General features: G+C 46.4%; 1 protein-coding gene across 1 annotated transcript in view; it reads left to right on the top strand.

Annotated features, from left to right (window-relative positions):
* The first annotated feature begins 3,740 nt into the window (after positions 1–3,740).
* The window catches only part of MARCHF4 (membrane associated ring-CH-type finger 4), a 93,519-nt gene continuing 70,670 nt past the window's right edge, over positions 3,741–26,589 (top strand). Inside the window, exon 1 of the mRNA XM_006186821.3 lies at positions 3,741–4,464. Coding sequence (XP_006186883.1) covers positions 3,946–4,464 — 519 coding nt within the window. The 5' untranslated portion in view covers positions 3,741–3,945. The remainder of the gene's footprint in view (positions 4,465–26,589) is intronic.

Raw genomic sequence — 26,589 nt, 5'->3', positions numbered from 1 at the left:
ATGATGAGATCATTATTATAGAGTGGCATTTGTACAGTGTCAGAGGCAAGCACAGGGTGATGTGGCGTGTGGAGAATTTTCTTTGCAAGCAGATAGATTTTTTTAAGCAGAGAAAATCTCTTTTGCAGCACAGTAGTCATACTGATATCAATAAAATACATATTATTTTGCAGTTAGTAACAACATCACAATCTTCTTTTAACCACTCACCTTGGGCTAGGTGTTAGCATCCATGGTGGGTGCTGAGACATGATTCAAACAAGTAGCCACTCTAGGTTAGCCAAGACCCAAACTCAGGTCCTTGCTCCTTAGAGCTTGTAGGAATGAATCATTGAAGGAAATGGCAGCAAAGGGTATTTTCTTATGATTCATAGGGCTGAACTTCATGTCAATGATATTTTGGTGCAGAGATTTTTGCATGCTACTCTGTCTGCGGCTCTAACATTTCTAATGGAGTGTAGATGACTCATTGGGATAGCTTGTCCAAGTCCATGACCTTGAAGTTATGTATGCATGCATGCTTGTGTGTGTGTGTGTGTGTGTGTGTGGAGAGTGGTTATGAGGAAAAGCAAAAAAGTAATCCTAAATTTTAAATGACCAGGGTCTACAGCTGCAAGTACTAAGTAATTGTGCAGACTGCTTTATTTTTTTTTAATATTTTATTTGTTTATTTTTGGGGTTTTTTTTGGGGGGGTAACTAGGTTTGTTTGTTTGTTTTGATGGAGGTACTGGGGATTGAACCCAGGACCTTGTGCAGTGCATGCTAAGCTCACTCTCTACCACTGAGCTACACCCTCCACTGCTGTACAGACCACTTTAAATTTTCTTCTTTTTCTTCACATTCAGAAACACTTTTCTATTCACTAGCAACTCATTGAGAAAGATGGGGTAGGATGACTTGAGTCAGAAGTAGAAATAAGAGAAGAAATTAGCATCCATTTCAAATTACTTCTTGTCAGTGGCTCAGTGAAAGACTCAAATAGAGGGGAGGCTGGAGATATTGGTTAAGATGGGACTATAATATTGCTCTGGATTCTTACGATTACAATTGAAAGAGGCCTATGGCTTGAAGTAATAATGACTTTGGTGATGGTAGTCATAATCCATTCAGCAAATATATATTGAGTACCTACTGCATGCCATCAGTGACCTAAGCACAAAGGGTATAAATGGACAAAAACAAAAAACAAAAAACCCCCCAAAAAAACCCCTGCCCTTTTGAGCACAAATTCTAGAAGAAACCGGCAAAAATAGTGCTAGCATCCCTCTCCTTGTCAGAAATATTTTCTTCTCGTAACTTAGTTCCATCAAGTCCCAGAATTAGTGCAAGAATCACAAAACTTTATCTCTTCCAAAGTTTGCAGACTGATACGTGCTTAAAATGTTCATACGAGCAGGGAAAAGGACTCTGGCTGAGATGTAGAAGTCTCTTTGTATGCGTTGAAGGGGGCAGTGATAGTGTACAGTGGGAAGAAATTCTACAGCGGTACTATCCACACTGATACCCTCCAGCTCTGGGAAATTGCTCGAGGTGGTACCTGATTCACTCCCCTCCATCCCACTTGCCTTTCTCCCTCTTCCATCACTTTGTTCCCTCCTCCCTTCCTCCCTAAATCCCTCCTTCTTCCTTGTCTTTCCCTTGGTCCCTCCCCATCCCCTTCCCTCGAACAGTTTTCCCTCCTACTCTCTCTCCCTCTCTCTCCCTCTCTCTCTAGCCTCTTTCCCTCTCGTCCCCTTTCCCTCCTCAATCCCTCCCCGGCGTCTGCGTCAGGCCCCCACTTCCGTGACGCGCAGGAGCTGGGTGGGAGCTGTCCACTCGCCCGGGGTGCTGAATGCAGCAGCGGCGGCCGCGGCGGCGGCGGAGACGCTGAGAAAATTTTCTGCTCCAAGAACCTTGTTTCCAGACCTCGGACGGTCAGCTCGCCGCCCGCCACCTCCCTTCCAGCACCACCCCTTTGGGAACTGAGCCAGGGGGGCAGCAGTTGCGGCGGCGGGTGCTGAGCAACGGCTGAAGACAAGACAACATCTGGCAGCAGCCTGGAATCTGATTTGCTTCCTCTCGCCTTTTATAAGAGATACATTTATATATGGTTTTGGGGAGTCGCGAGGGCCAAGCCGGAGCCAAGTGCTGGCTGCCTCCCACTTCAGCCACGCTGCTTCGTTTTCCCCTCCCCACCTTCAGCTGGCACCGCAAACAAGCCTTACCTCGTTGCATCTAGAGGAGAGGTGGCAACAACGAGCCCAACCAGCCAGAGGCAGCGGAGAAGAGGGAGGGGCAGGGGGCGCAGAGAGCCGACCGAGGCCGCCTTTGGTGGGGGTAGCGGGGGCAGAGCTGCCGTGAAGACCCGGCAGCCACCGTCTTCTGCCCTTACCGCTCCAGAAGCACTCTTTCCTGATTATTTGATAACCGAATTATTCTTATTCCACTAGTATTATTTCGTTTTTTATTACCCCCATTCCTCACTCCCCAGCCGCCCCCACCCCTACGCCTGCCTCGCCTCTGGTTGCATGGCAGCGCTGCCCGGGCGCGGGGGTTCAGGGCCGGCCCCCCGGGAGGGAGGAGGAGGAGGAGGAGGATCATGAAGCCGGGAGTCTTGGCCGCGCCGGACGGCGAGCAGCAGCCAGAGGACGAGCCGGAGCAGCCCCCGCCCCGGAGACACCTGGACGCCGACAAACAGTCGCCGCCGCCGCCACAGCAGCATCAGCGGCAGCGGGCAGACTCGGAGCAAGAGGAGGAGGGCGACAGCGGCCCAGAGGAGGAACAGGAGGAGAAGGCAAGGCCACTCACCGGCCTGGACCTGCCCTTCTTCCGGCCCTTGCTCCTCGCCCAAAGGGACCTTTGATGGAGCCAAGGGAAGAGGGCCGACGATTTACAGACAGCCTCAGGGGTGGGCTGGGGGCTGAGATCATGTAACTGCTCCTTCCTCTTGTTCCCTCCCACACGCCCCTCTTCTCTACCCCTTATCTCTGCTCCACGGCCTCCCACCCTCCAAACACACACCCTTCCTCTAGCCAGGATCTTAATGCTCAGGAAGGAGGCGTCTCTGCAAGGGTTAAACGATTTTTTCTGTTTTTCCCTTTCTTTTCCCGTCCCCAGTCCCTGATTTTCCCCACGTCTATTCTCCTAATTGGCTTTCCCCTCTTCTGTGCAGCCCTTTGGCTGCAGAGGCAAAGCACAAGCTCCTTGCCAATTTCACCTGAATCCCTTCCCCCAACTCTGCCCCACTGCTCTCTTAAAAGCAACTCTGGTGCTTCTGGGGGTTAATTGCCCCAGTTTTCTGCCCAGGAGAATTAAAACTTCTCCCAACCTCTTCTCCTCCCCTACCTTACTTCCCTCACGCACCACCCTCACCCCCACTAAACTCCTGCTACCTGAGGAAAACTATCTTTTCTCTCTATCACATGCAATCCTCAATTCTTCACTGAGCTACTTTGCCCTAAGCCCAGTTCAGTCCACTCCAAATTTTATTTATAACCTTCCCTACCCTTTTATATGAAAGAAAAGAGATTTCCCACTGCCTAGGAATTTGAGAAGATCCCAATAATTCTCGCCTGGGTAATTTTCTAACAATTAAACCTTGATCTCAAGGTCTTAACAGCCCATCCTCAACACTTTTTTTCTATCCCTCTGCCCCTACCAGTGTCCCCAGGTCAAAGGCAAAAAGGATACCCTGAGAAAAGCTTAAGGTTGGGGTAGAGGTGAGGGGATAAGAAAATCTTTTTGTTGTTGGGCTTTCCAGGTAGAGTTCAGAATCAGTGACTCACAGTTCTCAGTCCTGGGGGCAATTTATTTGCTGCTTGGAGGGATGTAAGAGGAGCCAGTGAGAACGCAGACTCCCCTCATAATACAGATACACTGTGGATCCACCCCACCCCCCAACCATCCTATCCTCTTCTGCAAAGACTCCAACTGCCTCTACTGGGCTTTCTGCTTCCACTGGGCACATGCTGATGCCCCTGAGTGGGCTGCTCTGGTGGTGGTGGTGCTGCTGCTTCTGTGCCTGGTACTGCTGTGGATTGTGCACCCCAGCTCCCCAGATGTTGCGCCACCAGGGTCTCCTCAAGTGCCGCTGCCGCATGCTCTTCAATGACCTGAAGGTTTTCCTCCTGCGGCGCCCCCCTCCAGCGCCCCTGCCCATGCACAGCGAACCCCAGCTCCCTGGTTTGGCAGCCAACAACAACACCCTTCCGGCTCTGGGTGCCGGGGGGTGGGCAGGCTGGAGGGGCCCTCGAGAAGGGGTGGGCAGGGAGACTCCTCCTCTGCCACCTCCACCACCTTTGCCACCTTCTCTGGAAGATGACTGGGGTGGCCCAGCCACAGAGCCACCTGCCTCGCTGCTCAGCAGTGCCTCCTCAGATGACTTCTGTAAGGGGAAGGCTGAGGATCGCTACTCACTGGGCAGCAGCCTGGACAGTGGCATGAGGACCCCTCTCTGCCGTATCTGCTTCCAGGGGCCAGAACAGGTGAGACCTTTTTTCCTTTTTCATGCTTCCTTCTAGTATCTCCAGGTCTTGCAGACTGCTACTTTCTTGCTTGCCCTGGGGAGCCATTGTACTGTCTCTAGTGTAAGGACTAAAGTTTTAAGGGCTCCTCAGTGATGTTCATTTCATGTGGTTAAGTTTGTCCAAAATGTGTCTGGTGTCTGGTTGAGCCTGTTTGGTAGCTCAGTTGTACCCTACTTTTGCATTTTCCCTACAATGCTCAATTGGAATATGTTCAATTCCACCCAAAAATTCCATAAGTATTCTCAGAGTAGAAGATTCAGAAGTCGGAAGGGATGAAATAAACAAACTTGGTGTTACATTCATGCTTGTTGCCAAGATATCCTTGTATCTGATTTATTGTTTAGTGCCATTTCCCTAACCCATTTTCAGTCCCAGATTCAAATTTCTTCCCTCTCAGAAAGTGTGCAGAGATCGTGTCCTCCGCAAGCCTGTGCCTTTCCTTTACTTTGAGACTACCCCCTGCCATATTATATTGACACCCTCAGCAGTGTGTCTTAGTCACCGAGGAGGAAACGGAGAGGGATTGTAGGTTCAAGGAGACTATGCAGTTTGCTAAGATGCTTTTTGGCCGACTCAAGATTTTACCAGGTTGAAAGCAGGTAAGTAAGTTGGATGAGAGTGAATTTAAGGGATATGAAGAAGGAAGTTGGGAATCTTGTCTTATCTATTCCTCTTCTCAGGCCTGAAGCATATCAACTTAGGATGTCCCTTAAACTCTCCCCATCCAGGATAGAGGATGCCAAGTACTTTATGGATCAGAGTCTTCCCAAGTTGAAGGTTCTCCCTACCCGACTCACTCAGATTTTCATAAACATACTCACCCAATTCCCTCCAGCTCCACTTTCAATCTAGTGGCTGCAGTGCTGAATAGCATGTGCACATTCTTCTAGAATCACGCATTGTGGCAACACTTTTTACAGAATCCCAGGTAGGAAGCGTTCATCTGAAAATCTGATCTAGTTAGTGATAACAGAGAAGGAACACTCAGTGGTACCCTGGGCAGGGTTATGTGGTCACATCAGCCACTTCCTCACTAGTTTCCCAGAAGTGGAGGGGAGATCTCTGTGTGTCCCTTGGACAGGTGATGGTGCAGTAGGATGACATACCGGTGCTCCTGAATAGCTCTGGTTCTTGTTGAGGGCTTGCTTTGTGAGAGGCAGGCATCCCTGACATTTTCATTCATTTTATCTTTGCTCTGAACAGGCAGAGCATTTCAAGGACAGATGATGACTGGGGCCATGGCCTGGGCATTATGAAAGAAAGTGATGTTGATCTCAGTGTGAACAAATGTTTCTGAGAGGCTGGGGGCTCTGTTCCTCCTTCTTGTGACTAGAATTGCCTGCAGTCTCAACTGGAGTGCTGTCCAGAGCTGAGGATTCTTGTTAGGGGAGAAGGTCCAGGGTGCCTGCTCAGGCCTCTTCTTTCAGCCCTCCCCTCCACTTTCAGGGCTGGGTCTCCAGCACAGACACAAGGTGGAGTGGCATGTCTGAGAACAAGAGTGATGATGCCTCTCTTTGGGATGGTCCTGGCCAGCATCTGCCCCAATCAGGAACCTCATCTTTTCCAAAAGACTTATTTAGCTTCCTAACTTCTTAAGCTATTTCTTTCTTCTCCCATTTAGGCTGGTTCCGGTCTGCATGTTACAAGGGCCACTAGGAGTATAACTTCTGGCAAGAATACCCTTGTCTCTAGAAAGCGGCAGGGATTGGAGCCTGTTCTGGTTGATGTTTACTGCTGTGTGAACTTCTTCAAATGTCGTTATACCCTTGAACCCCTTTTCCAACTCCTGTGATTTAAAGGAACCTTTTTTCTCCCCTCATTTCCTTCTCTGTGTGTTGAGAGGATCCAGAAAATAGTGAGCCTGAAAATGCCTTGAAAGGGATTAATATATAATGGCATGCATTTTGATGATGGAAAAGCAGCATTTTGCTAAAAAAAAAAAAAAAAAAAAAAGGAAAAGAAAGGGATCATCAGGAAGACTGTGAAATACCCTCACACGATACAGGGTCTGGTCGGAGGTTAGGAGCTTTCCTTTCTTGTTCATTATTTTTATGATGTGTCATAAATAGAGCATGGAATTAAAACAACAACAACAACAACAACAATACCAATAAAGGAATAGGCTCTATTATCATGTGGGAGGAATAGGGGGTCATGTCGATATTAAGACTTGATCAAATCAAGCACCTCCTGCATATGATAATTGTATTTTGAGAGTTTGCTTTATTTGTGCAGGAGCCAGGAGATTTTAATAGCATTGTGTTATAATAGTAATAAAAGTAGCATGTGTAGATGTGAACACGTTTTCCCTCTTTTTGCTTGTTTTTCTTCAAAAAATTTTAATGAGGAAGGGAGACAAAGGGGAGGAGATGGGGAAAACTCTCTAGAGAAAGAAGAGAGGGAGATAGACAAACAGACAGACAGAAAGAGAAAAGCTGAGACTCAGTATTTTATTTTCTGTTTGGGGGGGAGCTGTCCAGCAATTGTCCACACATGGCCCTGAAGGGAGTGCAGACAGTCTGCAATCTCAATAGCTGAATGTCTTGGTCTTTCCTCTGCCCAAACAAAGGAACTGAACAGTTTCCCAGTCATTTGCCACTGCTCTAGGGGTTAAAAGATTGCCAGAAATGAAAAATTTGGTCTCTACCTGCCAATGGCTTGTAACGTATGAGGTGAGAGGCAACTGAAGGATCCGGCTAGTTCTACATCTGCACCTATCTATAAAGGACATAGTATTCATTCATTCATGTGTTCATTTAGCAAATGTTTCCTGGGTGCCTACAGTATGCCAGATATTGTTCCAGACCCTGAGTTCCCAGGAGTGAACAAAACAGTTGAGATCTCTGCTCTCCTGAAGCTAACGTTCTAGTGAAGATGCAGAAATAGCCAAGCAAAGTAGTAGATAATTACAGTGATATATAAAGTGATTTCAGATGGCCTTCAGTGCCATGGTGAGGGCAAAACAGGAAAATGAGTTAGACAAGGATAATAGGGAGGGCTTGGGAAAGAAGCAGCTACGTTACGCAGGGTCATTGGGAACAGCCTCCCTAAGAATGTGCCGTCTGGGCTGACACTTAAGTGACGAGCAGGATCCAGTGATGCCTACATCGATCTGGGGAAGAGCCTCCAGGTGGAGGAGATAGCAGATTAAAAGGCCCAAGTGTGAAGAAGCTTAGCATGTTTGAGAAACAGAAGAGAGGACAGGAGGAGGGAGAGGAATGGGGTGTGAACAAATGCTTTAGGGCCAGTGTGGCTCCATGCTAGACAGCTGGCTGAGTAGCCACGCTCCTCCCTTCAGCCAGTCTTTAAGGTGGGTCAGGAGTTAGTCAAGGATTCATGAAAGTATGAGACAAGAGCCTTCATTCTCCATTTATGGTTGAAGTTGCACTAGTTTACTTCAAGGGACAGTGTGCCATGGTGGGTGAGCTGAAGTCTCCAAGCCCAGATGGCCCCAGTTGGAGGCCTGAACAATTTGCACAGCTTCTCTGTGCCTCAGTTTTCTCATTTGTAAAACTGGGATAATGATAGCCCCCAATCCATAAGGTTATTCTGAGCATCAGATTGGTCAACGTGGTTAGAGCAGTTCTATCATACTGTTGTTATTTCGGAGGTAAGAGAATGCCTCCTCCCCACAACACCTTGTTTAAAAGGAAAAGTGAGCCCCAGCTCCCAGGCTGGCAGGAGCTGCTGTAGTGTGGTCTGTCTGTGGTAGTAGATTGCTTCTTGCCCACTCACGGTGCCCTAGACACAGAGTGCTGCTTCTGTTTCCATCATCAAAAGTCTGTATTAAGTGCCTACCTATGCCTGCTGCTCTGCTGAGCAGAGTCTGGAGACACAGGGCAGACACAGGGGCCCTGCCCCCTCTGGGAGTTTCACAATCTAACCCAGACATCACAGAGGCTGATAGAGATCAAGAACACAGAGACAGTCAGTCGCAGGTGAATTACAGTAATATCGGGGACAAGAAAGAGATGCATGCTTAAAAGTGGCTACTGTGTGGGGTGCCTTTTCAAGAGAGACAAGTGGAGGAATTTGTTACCTTTTCCCCAATTAGTCAGAGAAGGTTTCTCTGCTGCTGCTGAAGACCAAATGAGAAGAAATAGACTTAGGCTGAGTTTAGACAGCTGGAAGCCGCAGAGATGTGAGACACACTGATATCTTAACAAAGAGGTGAAATCACCTGCTAGGCTCGGTCAGCTGTGGAGCACCTGGAGTGGGTACAAAGATGAAATCCACTATGGCAGTGGGGGTGATGGGGCACCTGTTTTGGACCTAATAAAAAGCAGGAAACAAATCTGGAAGAGATGAATAGTCTTGGTCTGCCTCCTTTTTGACTCCTGAAGTTCATTTCCCTAGAGTTCCAAGTTCAGAAGGGGCAAGAGTAATGTGGAATATGTTAGTCAGTGTTTTGGGTTCTCTGAAAGTAAGAGAAGGACTTTGCAAGGCTCAAAGGAAACTGGAGACCCCAAGATGCAAGGAGAACCCTGGGAATGGAGAGTAAGCAAATTACTTTAGGAGAGATCCAAACAGTATATTGTTTTTCCTTAGCACTATGGTTTAATTTTACGTTTCTTTCTGTGATTAATTAATTAACATCTGTCTCCACAAAGAATAGCTCCATCTCTAACATTTATGGCACCCTAGGGCAAGAGTATAGATGGAGGCTCAATATCATAGGCCAAAATATTTAGAAGTAATTAATCCAGCTCATAAACTGTTACACAACGTGCATTTTATCCTTCTATCCTGACAAATAGAACTTCAAAACAACCTGGAAGACAGGTTTGAATTTAAACCTGTTCGAGCCCTCTGAACTCAGTGCTAGCCAAATGGGAACATCTACCCTTGGACAACAGGCCATCTGATCTGATTCTCTTTCCACTGTGGACTTCATCCTGCATCATAATGAGCCTTGGACACACGTGTGGACACACCTGTTGGCTTGTCCAAGCTCTAGCTATACCACATCCAAAGAGCTTCCCCTGGACCCTCTCTGTCCCTTTGAGCCTGAAGAAGAGCACCCTGAAGGTTCTGAGAGTGGCCTTATGGCTGAATAGGAAGGAATTCTAGGGTTCCAGGTAATCGAAGTATGTTCTAGAAGGGGGATGTGGTCCCTTGACTCTGCAGACTCCTCACCCCATGGGAAGTGTGTAACCAAAGAAGGGCCAGAGTGGAGCCCTCTATAGCAAGGGACCCTCTTGGCTGGGTCTAAGGGAAGCACTGCAAAGGGACTGTAAGTTCCCTGGAAGCAGTGACTTGTGTGTGTCTGCTTATCAATCCAGTGCCTGGCACCTGCTTCATGCTCTACAAGTATTTGTTGGATGTACGAAACTTTAGAGCTCATCCAGTGGGCAGCTCCGTAGGTAGGGGAACTGAGAAGAGACCACAAGGGAGAAAAATATTCACTGATAGTGTGCTGTGCACAAGGGAGTGCAGATCTGTTCTGTGGGATCACAAAGGGTACTGCCTTGGCCACTTAGATGGACTCTCCAGGGAAGCCAGCTTGGGTTTTGATATTAGAAAGAACTTTCTATCAGAGCTGTCCCAAGATAGTATAGGCTGCCTTGGAGTGGGGGCTCAAGTGGTCAGCTGGGACTAGTGATCCTGAAGATCCCTTTTGAGCTTGAGACTTGGGGTTCATCGCAATGAGATTGCTCGGGGTCCAGAGAGACTTTTAATCTAAGCAGAAAGAGATAGCCTGCATCCCTTTCCAACTGAAGGAGTCATCTAGTCCCAGGAGACCTAGTTCTGGTGTATATAATACATGGCACAACAAACAGGTCTTCAGCAAAAATCACAAAGAATAGACTCTGTCCTGTGTTTATAGAAATCCTAAGTTGTTGACAAGCACATGATTGCTGCAGTCATGAATTTACACCATGCACGTACAGTAGGAGAGCAAGCATTTCATGAATGGTAGACAACAGGTCCCATCTTGGACCCAGGATGCAGCAGCATCCCAGGGAAAGGGAAGCCCACTTACGGCCACCCCTCCCCCAAAGTCATGGGTGACCTATTTTCATTTTCCCATCTGAGATTTTTTTTCCCACTGTAGTTTTTCAGTTCTTACTTCCACCAGCCCTGGTCCTATTTAAACTGGAAGCTCCTAGGACCCTTTCCTATGAGTTCTCACCAGTGCTCTAATACTTTATTGGGAGATGATGTAAGGATGTTCAAACCTCACCATCAGGTCCCTGGCTATTTCCCAGATTTAGCTATCTATTATTTACATGCACACACATGCACATGCATACATATGAATAAAGTGTGGAGTTAATCTGTCTTGAGTCCACAGACAGAGTTAGGGGTGGGAAGAGGGGAGACACTTGAGCCTTGACAGCTGTCAAGTGATTCTCATCTCAACTGTCTGTGGATCCTCTACACAGTGTTCACTTTGGAGTAACTCTTCTTCACTTGCCAGCCTGCATCTGCTTGTGGTGGGTTGGCTAATTTATTGGGTGTGGCTTCTGTCTGAGGCCTGCATACAAAGAGTTACTTAATACAGCTGGTAGAGTGAAATATGGATTTCAAAAGAGCCTGGGAGGAAAAAAGAGAGATGCTGAGAATCAATCTCTCTCTCCTCTCTTTTCCAGCTGGTATGTAGGAAAAGCCCAGCTGTGGCCCGTGAGTTGGGGGAAGGGAGGTAGGTTCAAGGGGGAGGGGATACTCAAAGGAGTGTGGGAATGAACGAGCTGCTTCTTGTTTGCTGGGAAGGAAGCCAAGTTGGAAGTGAGCCCGGATGTAAAGGAGCTGGCACGTGAATACTGTGTGTGCCGAGCCGCACACCATCCCCCCTCAAGAAGTATCATATGTAAGACAGAGTCACATAGACTCGGTGCCTATTACAGATAGTACACATCTGATACCTCCCTCTGAGTACGTTACAAGTAAAAATGGGGACCACATGGAGCTGACCATCTCAGGATAAAATAGGCAAAATTGAATAAGCTATAATTTGAGTTCTAGGTAGAGGCAAACTGTCAAGGGAAAAAAAGGGGACTCTGCGAATACAGACTCTGTCCAGCTCTGATCCAAGGCCACAAAGGGGACACACAAGCCCCGGCCTTACAGCTAGGTTATTGCTCTGATGAGCACATCGCCAGGGCCTGTGCTCAGAGGTTTTGAGAAGGACAGACCAAATTAGTTTCCTTCTTTACGGAAAAGTTACTTTGGATGTAGTTGAAGAGAATCAACATCAATTTCTCCAAAAGAAACCTTTTGAAGCCACTCTAGAGGCTGGAATAGGGCTCTGCATACAGTAGGCACTCAATATCTGTTGGTCCTTTCCCCTCCCTCCTGGCAGATGTTCATTCCAGACTAACAGTGTTATCTTTGGTCCATAGTGTACACATGGTGGAAGGCATATTTGCTTGTGTGTGCATGGACACATATGTGTGTGTATGTAAATTAAAATGCCAAGCAAGGTGGGTATGGACGATCCCCTGAGATGCCTTTCACCCATCCAGTCTCCTTTTCTGATTCTATAATGACGAATAGCAGTGATGCTTGTCCTAGTCATCATAGTGATCATTATCCTGGCTTAAGAATACTTGAGCAGATCTTTTCTCATCCAATTGCAGAAGAATGGGAAGAACATGGGGTTTCAAGTCAGAAAGACATGGATTTAAATCTCAGTTTGGGCCCTTCCCAGCTGAGTGATGTTGGGTGACTTATTTAACCTCCCTGGACCTTGTTTAAAAAACAGGAATAAAATACTGAGCTTGAAAGCTTGTCATAAGGAGTGGGCATGAGTAAAGTTCTAGGCACACAGCAGCTGTTCATTAAATGGGAGTGATGGTTATCCCATTCTGTTTGTGTAGCTCGGAGACATGGAGTGGGGCCCCAGATCACACTGCTGCCTTTCCTACTACCCTCTTTCACTACGACCTTCAAAAAATCAGACACTCTAAGTGAGGCTGTGCTGCGACCACTGTGGACTGCCAGCTGTTTCGTGCCTGACCAACAGGGATGCACGTCTAGGTCCAGTGTCTCTGCTCAGCTGACCTTCTGCCTTGTGTTGCCTGACTCAGCTGAGACTCCGTTCTCTCCTGCCTGGTCCCTCACTCCTAGCATAGTTGTCTTTATTCATCTCCATCACCACCATGTCCCTGACAGATCTTTGTTAAGCAACACTATCTGCCTGGCAGGAACTGTGCAGAAGGATACTTTCCTGGACTCTGAGCCCCTAGAGGCCAGGAGTGGACCGCGCACATGGAGGAGCACGTTGAGGAAGCGGCAGCGAATACGCTTGCTCGACATATGACAGCAAGGTGTTTGTATTCAGGGTCATCCCTAGACTAGTATTTCTGAAAACTGGGATGGGGTGGATACCCCAGACAGACACGATGTTAAATAACAGTGATCCTCCAGTGAGAACGTTGTTCTCTTGTCATTTCGCTCCCATGCCTTATGATTATGTCTGAGAGAAAATGTCACTGGAGAGATAATATGTCTTTAACACCTTTCTAAGGCTTGTCAATCTCCTCTGTGAACAAAGAGAATAGACATCAGGCTCAGAGCCTTTGGACATACAGTAATGTCCAGCTAGAATTTGTTCATCTTGTTTTGTTTGTACTTGTGTGTCTATTTTTTTAATTAACAGACTATTTTTTATAGCAATTGCAGGTTCGAGGGAAAACTGAGTGCAAAGTAGGGTTCCCATACACTTCACTTCCACCCCTCCTCCCAGCCTCCCCTGCCATCAACATCCTGCACCAGAGTGGCACATTTTTTTGCAATCAATGAACAAATGTTGACACATCATTATTACTCATAGTCCATAATTTGCATTGCAGTTCCCTCTTGACATTGTACATCCTAAGGGATTTTGACAAATGCACAATGACGTGTATCTGCCATTATAGTATCACACAGAATAGTTGCAGTATCTGAAAAGTCCCCTGTGCTCCACCCCTTCATCCCTTTGCTCCCACCCCTAAACTCCTGCAGCATGGTCTGGCATTTTCCAGAATGTCATATAGTTGAAATCATACAGTATGTAGCCTTTTCAGACTGGCTTCTTTCACTTAGTAATATGCATTTATGGTTCCTCCATGTCTTTTCCTGGCTTGATAGCACATTTCTTGTTAGTGCTCAATAATATTGTATGAATGTAGCACAACTTGTCTCTTCTTTTTGTGGTAAATGATACCAGTTTTTGCTTATGATAGTGAAAAAAGTCTCCTTTAGAAATAAATTCATGGAAGTAAAAATGTGAGACATTTAGAGGAAAATGTTAAATATGAAGAAGATAATAGTATAGATGATATATAAATACATCAAACAGTGTAAATAACTGAAGTTTGGGTAACACTGACCTGAGCGGCACCCTTTACAAAAGTTCAGAAACATTTGTGGGCACCAGGAAGTGCCTCAGGAAGGGGGAAAATACAGAGCCTCGGCCATGGTGGTGCCCTGGAATCTGCATTTCTCACCACTGGCTTTGACAATCCTAAAGTAAGTAACTACTTCACAGGAATACTGTGTATCAGGCAGCAGTTTGAGGAGGCAGCCAAATGGGAAGAAGAAATGCTTTCCATCAGACCTGAGGGTCCCAGACATCCAAAAAACAGGGGTATGGGCACTGTAGAGAAGAGTTGGGAGGGCACAGGACCCTACGAATAGGAAGGAAGCGGCATGTGTCACTCAGGGCGGAGGCAGAAAGGGATGCCTCTTGCATCTCTCTCCATCCCTGCCTCAGTGATCTGAGAGCTACAGTTCCAGGTGGGACAGCCACAAGATGGAAAAGTCTAACCGACAGGGGACTGTTACATGAGAAGGATGAGACAAAAACTCTGATCATGTTAAGACACTGAGATTTGGGGTTCATCTGTTGCCCAGCTAGTGTTAATCTCCCTGACGAACACGACCATCAATTCCCACTCCTAAATTATGTTCAAAGGGTATTCTTGATGCAAAGTTAAATCAGGGGCTTCTCTAGGGAAGCCCCAGAGTCCCAGCGCAAGGCAACAGATGGTGCACAGCTCGCTCCCTCACAGATCACTGAGCATCAACAATGAAGTGCTTCAGCTCTGGGATGGCATGTCACTCTTGCCAACAACTCATTGGCTGGATCTAGAAACATGGCTCTGCCTACCATCAGCAGGGATGAGGAGTGTCATCCTCGTGGGTACCTGGAAAGAGAGGAAATCCAGATATGAGTGAGTTCTAGAAGCCTCTCCCTCCACAATATTATTATCTCTCTTTTAAGGTTGCTGAGGGATTTAAACGAGATGACACATGCCAAACATTCAGAACACTGCCTGACCCGCAGTAAGCACTCAGTAAATATTAGTGGTTATTCTTCTTATTTCCTCATTTACATAAGGAGGAGGTTGTACTCAGGAATATCCTTCCAGTTCTGTTGTCCTCTTTTATGTCTTATCAGGTGGAGGAGCAATACCTGGGGTTGGTATAAATCCAACTCCTTCTTCCACCAATAGAATACGTCTCCCTAGAAGAATGACCTTAGAATTGAGCCTTACAGATGGAATCAGGGAAAGAATTTGGAAAATGGGATATAAAGACTTTTCCAGATGTAGGAACAATGGAAGTAAAAAACCAGAGATGTTTTTGGAGAAAATTAACATGGTGGATAAGAATATGGGGCTTTCAGAGCCAAGTAGAACTGTGTCCAAATCACAGAGTTGCTGTGCAGTAGATGTGTGACTTTGGGAAAGTCACTTACAGACTCAAAATCTTGACTTCCTCCACTGTAGAATGGGAATGATAATAATAGTACCTGTCTTAGAGGTACTATTATGAGGCTCAAATGATAAAATGCATGTGAGACTCTTGGCAAAGAGTAGAATACAAACACACAATAAATTTGCAAAGATGCAGTGAACACTAGCTCTTGGTGTTATCTGATCTAACAGCTCTCAACTGTCTTCTCCAAACTCTCTTTGAGAATCTCTACCTTGGTGAGTGTATGACTGGTCAGGAGGAGCTGCCAAAATACCACAGGGGTAGATGAAACTAAATATACCCAAGCATTGCCAGTAGAGAAAATAAAAATTATCTCACAGTTACACATATAATTTTTCAGATGTATATGGAAGCCATTGTGATGAACAAAATCAAAAGCATCCTTCACTATAGTGTAGTTTCTTGTCAATAAGTATATTCTCAGTCAACAGATACTCAAAGTACAATTATAGTCATTTGAGGGTTTGTGAAACTCTTTCAACATTAAAAGGGATCTAAATTGAGGGACATTCTACAAAACAACCAGCCAGAATTTTTCCAAAAGTGTCAAGGTCATGAAAGATAAAGAATGATGAGGGAAATGTCCTAGATTGGAGGAGTCTAAAGAGATATGACAGCTAAAGAAAATGTGTAATTTGGATTGGTTTCTTGACCAGAGAAACAATATTAGTGGGACAGTTGGTGACATTCGAACAAGGTGTATAGATTAGTTAATAGCATTGCTTCAATGCTAAGTTTCTGGATTTGGTCATTGTATTATGGTTCAATAAGATAATAAACTTTGAGATAGAGGCTGAAGGGGTCTGTGGGAAGTCACTGTGCTATGTTTACAAGTGTTTTTTTTTTTTTAATGAATTTGAAATTGTTTCAAAATGAAAAGTTAAAAAATAAAAATAACTTAAATGGGGGGTAGTTTCTCATACTTGGGAAAATTGAGAATTACTATTATAGAAAAAAGCATGGGTTTGATGGTTAGAAAAATCTAGATTAAAATCCAGACTCTAACACATACTAATTGTGTGTCTTTGGGAAAATCAATTCAATCCTCTGAATTTCAGTGTTTTCTATTTGCTATATGGAGTGAATAAAAAGAGATACATCATAGAATTATTGTGAGAATTTGAGTGCACAACACCTACCATAGTACATGAAGGGGGCTCCCAATAAATATTAGCTCTCTTTCTGGCCTCTCTTACCCCCTCTGTCCAAAGAGGATAATAAATATGCCTTCCAAATCCCCCAGGTATAATACTGTGTGCAAAGTGCTTTGAGATTGGCATGGTGACACCTGAACAGTGAAAAGTGTTGAGTGGGCAGGAAAGTTTCCCCAATACGAGATCTTAAGCATGTAAACAGAGTTCATAATCATCAGCATAAATAGCATTGGCCATTATGTAGTATTCTTTCATACTTCTTAACCTGACACACCAAAAGGAGCGTTTTGGCACATTGAGTGAGTGTGGGTTGTATATTTGATTCATCCTGTGGTGAGCCCTCCAGGTGCTGCAGATTTAAGCCTCTGTGGAGCAATGTGCTACTTTAGAAAGAAAAGCTTTCTAGTGCTGGGGCTCTGAGTTCTTCAATGTGCTCAGAAAACAACTGCCCAAACCAGGCAGCTGCAGGTAAATGAGGGCAGCTGTGCGTGGGCGTGCAGATATGTCTGCTCCTGTTGGGTGCATGTCTGTGGGTGGGAGTGAGTGGGCATGTGTCTGCATGTGGACTACAACTATTTCACACAGAAGAAAAAGGTGCTTGAGGGGTTTGGTCCATCCTGCCTTTCGATTGCCCTTGTTCCAGAGACAGGTCAGAGAGTCTGGTCCTTGCAAAGTCAGTGCTGACAATTTATATAATACTCATTGCTTTGTTTCTTACTTCTGACATCCATTAAATGTTTGCCTGCAAACAAAACAAAACAAAACGACAAAAACCTCAGTTTGGGGCTTGTGGAGAAGTATGTGATATGATTTCAAAAGTTCTCCACCTCTTCCCCACAAAAAACATATACAAGTTCCTCATGATTTGAATTAATTTTCACCCTTTCTACCAATGCAATTCAAGTAAAAAGTGTTTATTTGACATGATGTCTGGAATTTGCTTCAAAATAATCCAGTGACTAGAGATGAAACAAGACCAGTCATGTGCTAATAAATGTTGAAGTTGAGTGATTGGTTGGGTGCATGGTTTCTTCTACTATTCTCTCTATTTTGATGTGTGTTTGAAAGTTTCCATGATAGAGAGGTCACAGCCTATTGTCTGGTTAATAAAAATGTTATAAAAAGACAATTATTAAACAGGTTTTACAAAAGGGGGTGGAGCCAGCTGAGGGTAGACAAAATAGCTTTGGGCACAATGATTCTGAGAACCAGAGCCAAGGGCAGATAGGACCAGAGTGCATCCCAGAGGGCATTTCATCAGTCTTCCCCAACGAGGGGAATAAATTTGATGACCTCTTAAGGGATCTTGCATCCCCAAAGGTCATGATTTAAAGATGAAAATGTCCTGTTGTCCATTTCTTTTCTGGTACACCTGGTTTGGTGGCAGCAAAAGGATCAGTATGACCACTCATTCAGCAGACATGGAGTGAACACAACCTGGTGCCAGGCTCTGAGAATATGGAGATAAGATGGGGAGCTCCGAGTCCAGTGCAAGAGCTTAGCATGCTAAGAAGCAACCATGAAATGGTTGGACCTTGGACCGGGGTTGCATCCAGTGTGCTGTGCATCCACCCTCCTGCACAGGAGAGATGACTAGTAATGTCTGAGAAAGCTGGAGAAGGATCGTGAGAGAAGCTAGTCCTTGAGTGACCACGAAGGGATGAGCAGGAGGAATTCTCCAGGCGGAAGTGTGTGCAAAGTACGACAATACGAGATCTACCCTCACTCTTCTCATCACAAACATACTCCTTTCCATTCAGCCAAATCCTCTCTCCCTTTCATTATTTTTCAAATTGCCCTGCTCTGCTCTAAGACACAGAGTCACCCTCCCCAGAAAGCTGGGTGGATTCAAGTGTGGGCTTGGTGCAGATGGGGGAAGGGTGCATTGGCTCCTCTATAGAAGTTACTCCTTGCAATGCTAGCCTTTCCAGGCTTGTTCCCACTGGCCTTTCTGTAATTGAAGCCTAGTGGTCTGACTGTTCTTGGAGGCCACCTACCTGGGAATAGTAACTCCACAAAGATTCTCTTGGTTGAATGAACTGAGTTTTTATCTGGAAGTTTCACTTGTGGCTCCAGGAGCTTCTTTGTCCTCCAATGCATGCAGAGGCACTGGGGCATAGCCCTGTGGTTGGGAGGAAAGAGCAAACTTTCTCTTCCTAGTATTTAGAGGCGAGAAACCAGGATCTAGAGAGGTGGATGGAAGGCAAAATATAAAGATGGAATCCCTCAGCCTGGGAAAGTGCATCTGCCCCTCACAGGAGGAAGACATGTCCTTCCCCCAACCCTTTTCCAGCCTCAGAAATATTCATTCATTTATTTCCAAACACATGAACATATTGTAGCAAAGTGTTAATTTATCAATATGCTTGGAAAATTAAACAGATTAGGAAGGGGAAGTGGGCAGGAATGGGACAAGTTTATGGCTAATTTAATCTTTTAGTGGATTTGGGGATAACTATATAATTTATATCTCAACTTTTATTGCTGACAAACTTTATAAAACGTCCACTTTGCAGTGCCTTTGGACATCATCTGAAATTTCCTGTATGTTGAAGTGTTGTTGTTTAGAGTCAGGCTTTGTGGTTATGAAGGCAAAGGAATGACGTTCTAGCGTCACAGACCACAGGATATCTTGTAGAAGTCAGAAGGTGGATTTTATTTAAATTGTGATATAACTTGTTTTATCTTTCTCCCTCAAGAGCGGTATAAACTTTCTAGTTCATTCACTGGACAAATATTTATTGAGCAGCTGCTTTGTGCCAGAAGCATGCTGAGGATTCTGGCTCTCCTAGTGAGCTAGACCACAGCTCCTGCCTCCCGGGATCTCCGCAGTCTTATAGCTGCAGATGGCGCCCCTGTAATACAGGGTGGTGAGGACTAAGAAGTGTGCAAAGTGCTCTGGGAGTGCAGGCTTCAGGATCAGGGAGGGCTTCTCGCAAGAGCAGACATCTGTGGGGGAACTGACTGGCCAAGATGAGAGTAGAAAAGGGCATTCCAGGCCCAAGGAGGAGCTTTCACAAAGGCCCAGTTTGCCTCGGCACACAAGAATTCGCTCATCCTCCTTTCTCTGCACTCTGCCCAGTAAAGCCGTGTCTGCCTCTCCAGGGCAGTGGCTGCAGCAGCTGGGAGCCTCATTCCACTCGGGGCTTCGTCTGTGCAGGTCTCCTCCTAACCCAGTCTCACTCCCGCCAGGAGGCTGCCTCACTTAGACCCCTTGAGGAGGGGGGACATCGGGGTTCCTCCGCTGTGGGTGGTCATCGTGGTAACAGCCACCTCAGGCTGGGACTGCAACAGGTTGACAAAGGAGAGTGCAGAGCCCAAGTCCCTCCAGTATGGGTGGGAAACAGCGTCTCATTCGAGACCAAGGCACGCTTTTATTTCAAGTCTCTCATCTAGAGGCCACTGTCTGTCCAGAGAGCCAAAAGAAATGTCATCAGCATGGCACAGACCCCATGGTTTTCCCAGGCCTTCAGCTTTTCCGCTCTTGCCAGTTGTCTGTGTGCGCCCGTAACTGGAGATCTGGTAGACACAGCACAAGCACACTCGGTTTGCCTTTTGGTTCCATTTGAAATGATCATTTCCCAGTTGCCAGCAGCAGTATTACCAGCTACACTCCTGCTATATGTTAGCAGGTTTTCTTGCTTATAAAATTATTCTTTGAGAAAGGGACTCCCCTTCATTCGTGAGATAAGGAAATTGAGGCCCAAAGAGGGTAAGTGATGTGTCTGTGTTAACAGAGAGGCGCACAGACGCCGGGCCAGGTGTAGGTGACACAGCCATGAACAAAACAGACAAGGACTCGGCTCTGGTGGAGCTCACAGCCCAGAGGGGAAGTCTAGTGGAATCACAGCCCCCGGGCGTGCTGGCGGTCCTCGTGCGCCTTGGCCACCTGGGCGGCTGCTCCTGCTTCTGGGCACAATCCTCTTTGTAGCTCTTGCCTTCCCTCCACTGACAGACATTCACCGTCTCCTGGATAATGTTCATTTCTTGATTAACTTTCTAGTCTCCCCTCCACTGCATTTCTGCTTCATACATGCACACAATGTCCTTTCCCTTGTGCTTGGTGATGTCGGCATGCACAGGACCCCCCAGCAGTGGTAGTGACATCTGATCTTTCATGCTGATGCTCTAGGAACTCCCCAAACTCTGAACAAGTAACAATGCATGAGTTAAGTGCGACGGCCAGAAGGACAGCTAGCATGTTCAGAATATAAGAGTCTTTCAGGACAAAACTATGAAATACAAAGTATTATCCTTTATTCCCCCTATGGATCCGGAGGCCGACTCAGAAAAGTCAGGTAACTTTGTTGGTTTGTAGGGCTGGGTTTGGACTCTGGGCTCCTGGTTCCAAGTCCAGTGCTCTTTCTGCTCTTTAATTAAACATAATTCAATCCAGTAGCTGTTTTTCAAGCACCTCCGATGTACCAAGCATGATGCCAGCCCTAGGAATACAGTTAAAGGAAGGTGCTTCCATCTCTCAGGGACCTTTCAGTCTAACAAGGGAGAAGTAAGCACAGGAGCAAATTGTCGTGAAAATTATGATGGAGAGATATTCTCGTTACCACATAGGCAGCAAAGAGGAAGGAAGAAATTTTGCCGCCTGCACGAGACTAGGGAAAAGTAACAATTCAATGCAGTATGGGTTCCTGGAATCCACACAAGGGTGTTAGTGGAAAAACTGGTGAAGTTTGAATGAGGTCTTTTACTTGGGTATAGTATTTATCGTACCATAATTTCCTGGTTCTTACAGTTGTACCGTGAATGTCTGTAACATTAACATAGAGAGAGACTCATTGAGAGGGATATATAGAAACTACTATTTCTGTAAATTTTTGTAAATCTAGAAGTGGTTCAAAAATAAAAAGTTTAAAGAAAAGAAAAAAAAGAAATGAAACCTGGGCATAATCCTCAGTTCCTCTCTTTCCCTTCACCCTTTTCCCACCATGGGTTGGTTTTTTTTTGTTTTTTGTTTTTTTGTTTTTTTTTTTGTTTTTTTTTGTTTTTTTCAGTTAGCATGTTCTTCCGTTGCTTTAACTTCCTAAATGTCTCTCCCATCCATCCGTTTCTCTGGATCTAAACTGCCACCATTTCAGTCCAGGCTCCCCTCATTCCTCTCCTGGATTTTTACCCCTCCATTTTGATTCCCTGCTTTCACTCCCATTTTCTCCATTCTATTCTCTACAGTAGTATGATTCTTCACTCACACCGGGTTCTTAAATTGGCTTAAAATTCTCTGTGGATGCCTTTCTTTCAGGACCATGTTCAGCTCCCTGACTTGCTTTGCAAGACCATTCATAGGCCAGCTTCTGCCTACCTCTCCAGACTCTGTCATTGCCCACCCTCACCTCCCACCTTTCACTGCATCTTCCCTAGAGATACTGACCTTCTTTCAGGCTCAAAGGAGCCACCTCTCTTTTATCCCAGTCCATGAACCTCCATTACCTCTGCTTAGGATGCTCTTTACCCGCTCACATACAACCTTCACCTCTCACCTGATTAACTTCTCCCATCCTTCAAAAGCCCCTGGCCCCCACGTATGGGCTGGGTGCCCCTCCTGTAAGCTTCCTGGGATCTCTGGACTCACCCCACTGGTCACAGCACTCACCCCACTGTATTGTCACCACTTCTGCATTCCTGTATAGACTATAATTCCCATGAGGACAGGTGTTATGTCTACTTTGGTACTGTTGCTTTCCAGCATCTTGCACCCTGAGGACACCCAATGGATTTTTGTTGAATGGATATACCAATATTTCTAAGCATTAACTATATGTGTGGAAACACTAGCTCCCAGCTATGTGTGCTCATGACAGGGCAGTGGATACCAAAGAAACAGATCTCATCTTTAATGGTGCATGTCGGGGGGAGAGAGGGGGTAAAATCAGTTCTAAATGTTACTTAACACAGGGCGGCCAATGATTCCAGTTTCCCTTGGGATTCCCATGATGTGGGACTTACAGTGCTAACACTGGAGCAGTCTCAGACAAACCTGGACAGCCGATCGCCCTATAAGAACGCTTCAGCCAACTACACCGTGTACTGCTAAGCCCAGGGACAACACCCCTGATACTCAGGGTCTACCTGCCATATGTTGGGAAGCACTTGTTGACTGATTGGCTGAGAGTTGCCTGTTTCACACTCTAGGAAAAAGCAGCCATCAGCTGTTAACCAGGCTGCTTAGAATCAAGGAGGCATGATCTCTGAGACCCTCCTATTTGATTCTACACAGAGTAGGAGAAAGAGCTTAAGAAATTAGATCTCCAGCAGAAGGCTTCTCAGATTTTAATTGTGCATATGAACCACCTGGAGTCCTTGGTGAACTGCAGCATCTAACTCCATGCATCTGGAGTGGAGCCTGCGGTTCTGCATCCTAATGGATGTCCAGGTCAGTGCAGATACTACCGGTCCACAAACCACACTTTGAGTATCAAGGTGCTCAGCAGTTCTCATCCTTAGTGCTATGTTAGCATTATCTGGGGGAGGGGATTCCACAGATGTCCAGCCGCAACCCCAGACCAATTAAGTCAGTCTCTGAGGGTGGGACTACACGTCAGTATTTTTAACTCTTCCCATGCGACTCCAACATGCAAACAGAGTTGCAAATCCCAGGGAGAAGAAGGAGAGAAAAGTACCACCTGATGGTAAGGGCTGATTGATTGGTCCAGATGGGCTAGGCTGTGCTGTCAAGAGATTTATTAGAAGTGGAATCAGAAATCTAGAAGAAGGAGTTTATTTTGGAAAGCCTAGAGGCAAAATTAAAAGAAAAAAAATTGGAGCATAATTGTTTGTGTTTTTAGTCTTTTAGCAGGGAGCCAATAATGTTTCTTTTGCCCTCAGGGTGATGGAGCCCAGTGTGCAGCCTTGGGGAGAAGCGGGAGGCCCTGCTCTGAAAGTATCTGATAGGACGGAGCAGAGGTTCCGAAACCGGCAAATCACAGGTTTCACAGACCAGTCATCTAAACGGGTCCTCCGAACACTCCAAATTTCTTTTATTTCCTTGCTTGTGGACACCTTCTAGAAGCAGCTTCCAACATTTCCCATTCTCATCAAGTTGCCAACCACCTTCTCAGCAGATGACCTTGCCTCCTGCTTCACTGAGAAAATTGGCGTCAGCCATTCACACCCCATCATCTCTCCCCACCAGCCTGTCATCATGCCCTCTTCATTTCTGCAGGTGTCTGCCTTTACCTCATCTCTCCCCCTCCCTCCTAGCTGCTTCCCTCCCAGAGTGACCACACTAGTGCTTTTTGTCCCAGCATCCTTTATCTCTGCTAGGAACTTCTCTTCATCCATTGCCAACCTCTCTCCGCCCCAAACACACACACCCACACACATCACTGTCAGACATTTTCAATCACGTCCTCTTCGCAGGCTCCCTCTCCTCTGGGTGCAGGCGTGTTCAGGTCTTCAATATCCCTCGAAGGGGTAGTGCCCTCTCTTTCATCTCTTCATGTCTACTCCAATTGTGAAACCTGGTTTCCACCTCCACCACTGACTGGAAATGCTCCTTGGAAGGTCCCTGATGGTCTAATTCTAAAACCACACGGCCTGTCAGAGGCTCTCCCTCCTTGATTCCTCTGCACATTAGGCACCCTGGAGTCTCCCCTCCTTGCCTATATGTTTCCTCTCCTGTCTTCACTAACATCGTGTGCAGTGAAGATGAGAACTGGCTGCTCAGCCTCCATTCCTCTGCTTCTGGTGAAGTCCCGTCTAGACTTCAGGCCGCTCCCCATTTGTGGGTCATGAAGCCAGTTGCAGGACTGAGTTGCAACCAGCGTTCCCTTGCTCCACCCCCTACCCGACCATGAAATAGATAAGAACAGGATAGGAAAATATTTGAGTGCATTGCATGTAGGAAGCATCCGTATTATTGAGAAGCTTCTGTTCTAGTTTGTCTTTCTGTACTGCCGAGCTGGGAAATAAAAACGACATTTCCCACACCTCTGCACCATTTCTAAAACCACAGTAAGGCTGTCTTCTGAAAACTGAACTCTTCTCCCAAACTCCCTATTTTGCTGATGGTTTCTCCAGAGTAATATCTTTCCAACCTGTGACTTCTCCCTCTCACTCCATCCACATTGACTCAGTCACTAGGTCCTACTCTGAGGAGCTGAGCATCCAACCCCCTCACATTTCTCCTGGCTTCCACTGCAGTTACAGATATTGCTATGCATACCCAGAATATTACAGCCTTCTCACTACTCTCCATTCCTCCAGTTTCACAAAGCCTCCCAGTCAGTTACAGTCCTGCACTGTCATTTATAAGCTATTCTTGCCTGCAAAGTGGAAATATTTAATACTTTTCTCATAGGGCTGTTCTTAGGATTAGTTGAAAGATACATAAAGAATATACATAAAGGTGGATAAAGAATATGTGAAGAGGTTGATGTTAGGAACTCAGATATTACCTTCCAGCCTCCTAATTCATCAGACATCCTGCTTCTGTGGCTCCCTACTGCCTACTGAATAAAATATCTCAGTATCCTGAACGCGGTCTCCTAAGGGTCCTTCAACTTGGCCACAATCTTCCATCCAAGCCTTCTCTTTCCACAAGTCCCTGTTTTTCTGGACAGTGGGACAACTTGCCATTCCTCCCACAGACATGCACATTCCTGTCTTCATGACCTTTTCCTGGGCAGTGCCTTCTGCTCGACTGGTCCTTGCTCTAAGCGCCACACCACCTCTCTCCTACCTTGTCATTTACAGTACAGTTTTCCAGAAGGGGAACACAGGACTGCCCCCCTCCACCAGCTAGTCACCCCACTGGAGACCAGTGGAAGCAGACTGGGTTCAAGCCCAGGCACAGCAGGCATCTCTATGGGCGGGGCGCACTGCTGCACATGGCAACCAGTTCCCTGGGACCCAGTGCGGAGAAGAAGGTGGCATGTGGACCTCTCTCAGGCTTGTGGAAAATAAAACCTCAGCCCACCTCCAACTCTCTTTGCAGGGTCCGGACTCCCTCACCATGACCCAAATTTGCTCACTCTTCTGGCTGGAATAAATTCCAGAATCTTTCTAACACGCCTCCCCATTCCCACTTCTACATATAGATTATACAACCCCCCTACTTCCTCATAGCCCATAGCCATCCTAGGCCAGTCACAGCCACCCCCAGCTCCCTTGCTGGTCCCTCTGTGGGCCCTCTGCCCTCAGCCTGGGCCCAGCCATCAGCAGGACAGGTGCCGATGGGAGCACCAGAATCTTTTGCACCTGAGGGAGTCCTTTCTTCTTTTGGAGACAGAAAGTCCTGGCTTCAACTGGCTGCCCTCTCTGGTACCACCCCATGGAAAACTCACCCCCAGCTCTTCTCATCGGTTGTAAGAGGGAATCATATGACTCTAGTGGGTGGTTGTGAGAATTAACTGTATTTTAACCTGTAAAGTCCAGCACAGTTCCTGGTATCCCAAGGCCAGAGGGCTCAAAGAGGGAGCTCTTGGTGGGCGGGGACGGGATGTGGGCAAAGATACATTTTTGCTGATGAGCTGGGTATATATTTTTAATCAAAAGAGTTCACACACACATACACACAAAACACTCTCAAAAATTGGAAGACCTAGAATCATTGGGTCCTTTCCTCTCATGAGACAACTGTAGGCTGTTGCTAAGTGGTCGTTGCCCCTAACTATGGGCCGTTTGCTACAGTCCCTCCCCCACCCTCTGATATGACCCTCCATGTGCATGGTTGAAACTCAATATAGCTGTAATTTCACAATTCTTCCATGCCAGTTGGTGAGCAGCTGCTGTCTGCAGTGCTACATCCCACCTCCTCCATTGCTACTCCCCCTCCCCAGTCTCCCCAGGATCCAGCAACCAAAGGGCTAATGCCCAGCACAGCGAGGGGCCTCTGGGACCTTCTCAGGGCTCCAAGGCAGCTTAGTGGTTGGTGTCTGTGCAGGCGCAGTTGACAAATACTTTCAACAACATTGCTGACCAGATGAACAAAAGCTTGCTCCGCTGTGCTCACCTCTGAGTCCCCAGCACTAAGACAGGTCCTGGAACACAGTAGGTGCTGTTTGTTAACTGGCTGACAGACTGACTCTGCCTTATGCTCTCAAAAATGTTAGTTTCCTCTCCTTCCCCTCAGCCTCCCCTTCCTTTGAAACGAAAGGAAATGAGTCCATCCAGGATCCTGCTCTTTTACTTAGCTCTCCCTTGGTCCCAGTCCTTCTCAGTCTACACCAGGCACTGGGAGTGGGGTGGGGTTGGGTCTGGTGGTGTCCAC

Source organism: Camelus ferus, chromosome 5 (assembly GCF_009834535.1).
Source record: "Camelus ferus isolate YT-003-E chromosome 5, BCGSAC_Cfer_1.0, whole genome shotgun sequence".
NCBI classification, from domain to species: Eukaryota; Metazoa; Chordata; class Mammalia; order Artiodactyla; family Camelidae; genus Camelus; species Camelus ferus.
This window is presented reverse-complemented; position numbering and strand designations above follow the sequence as displayed.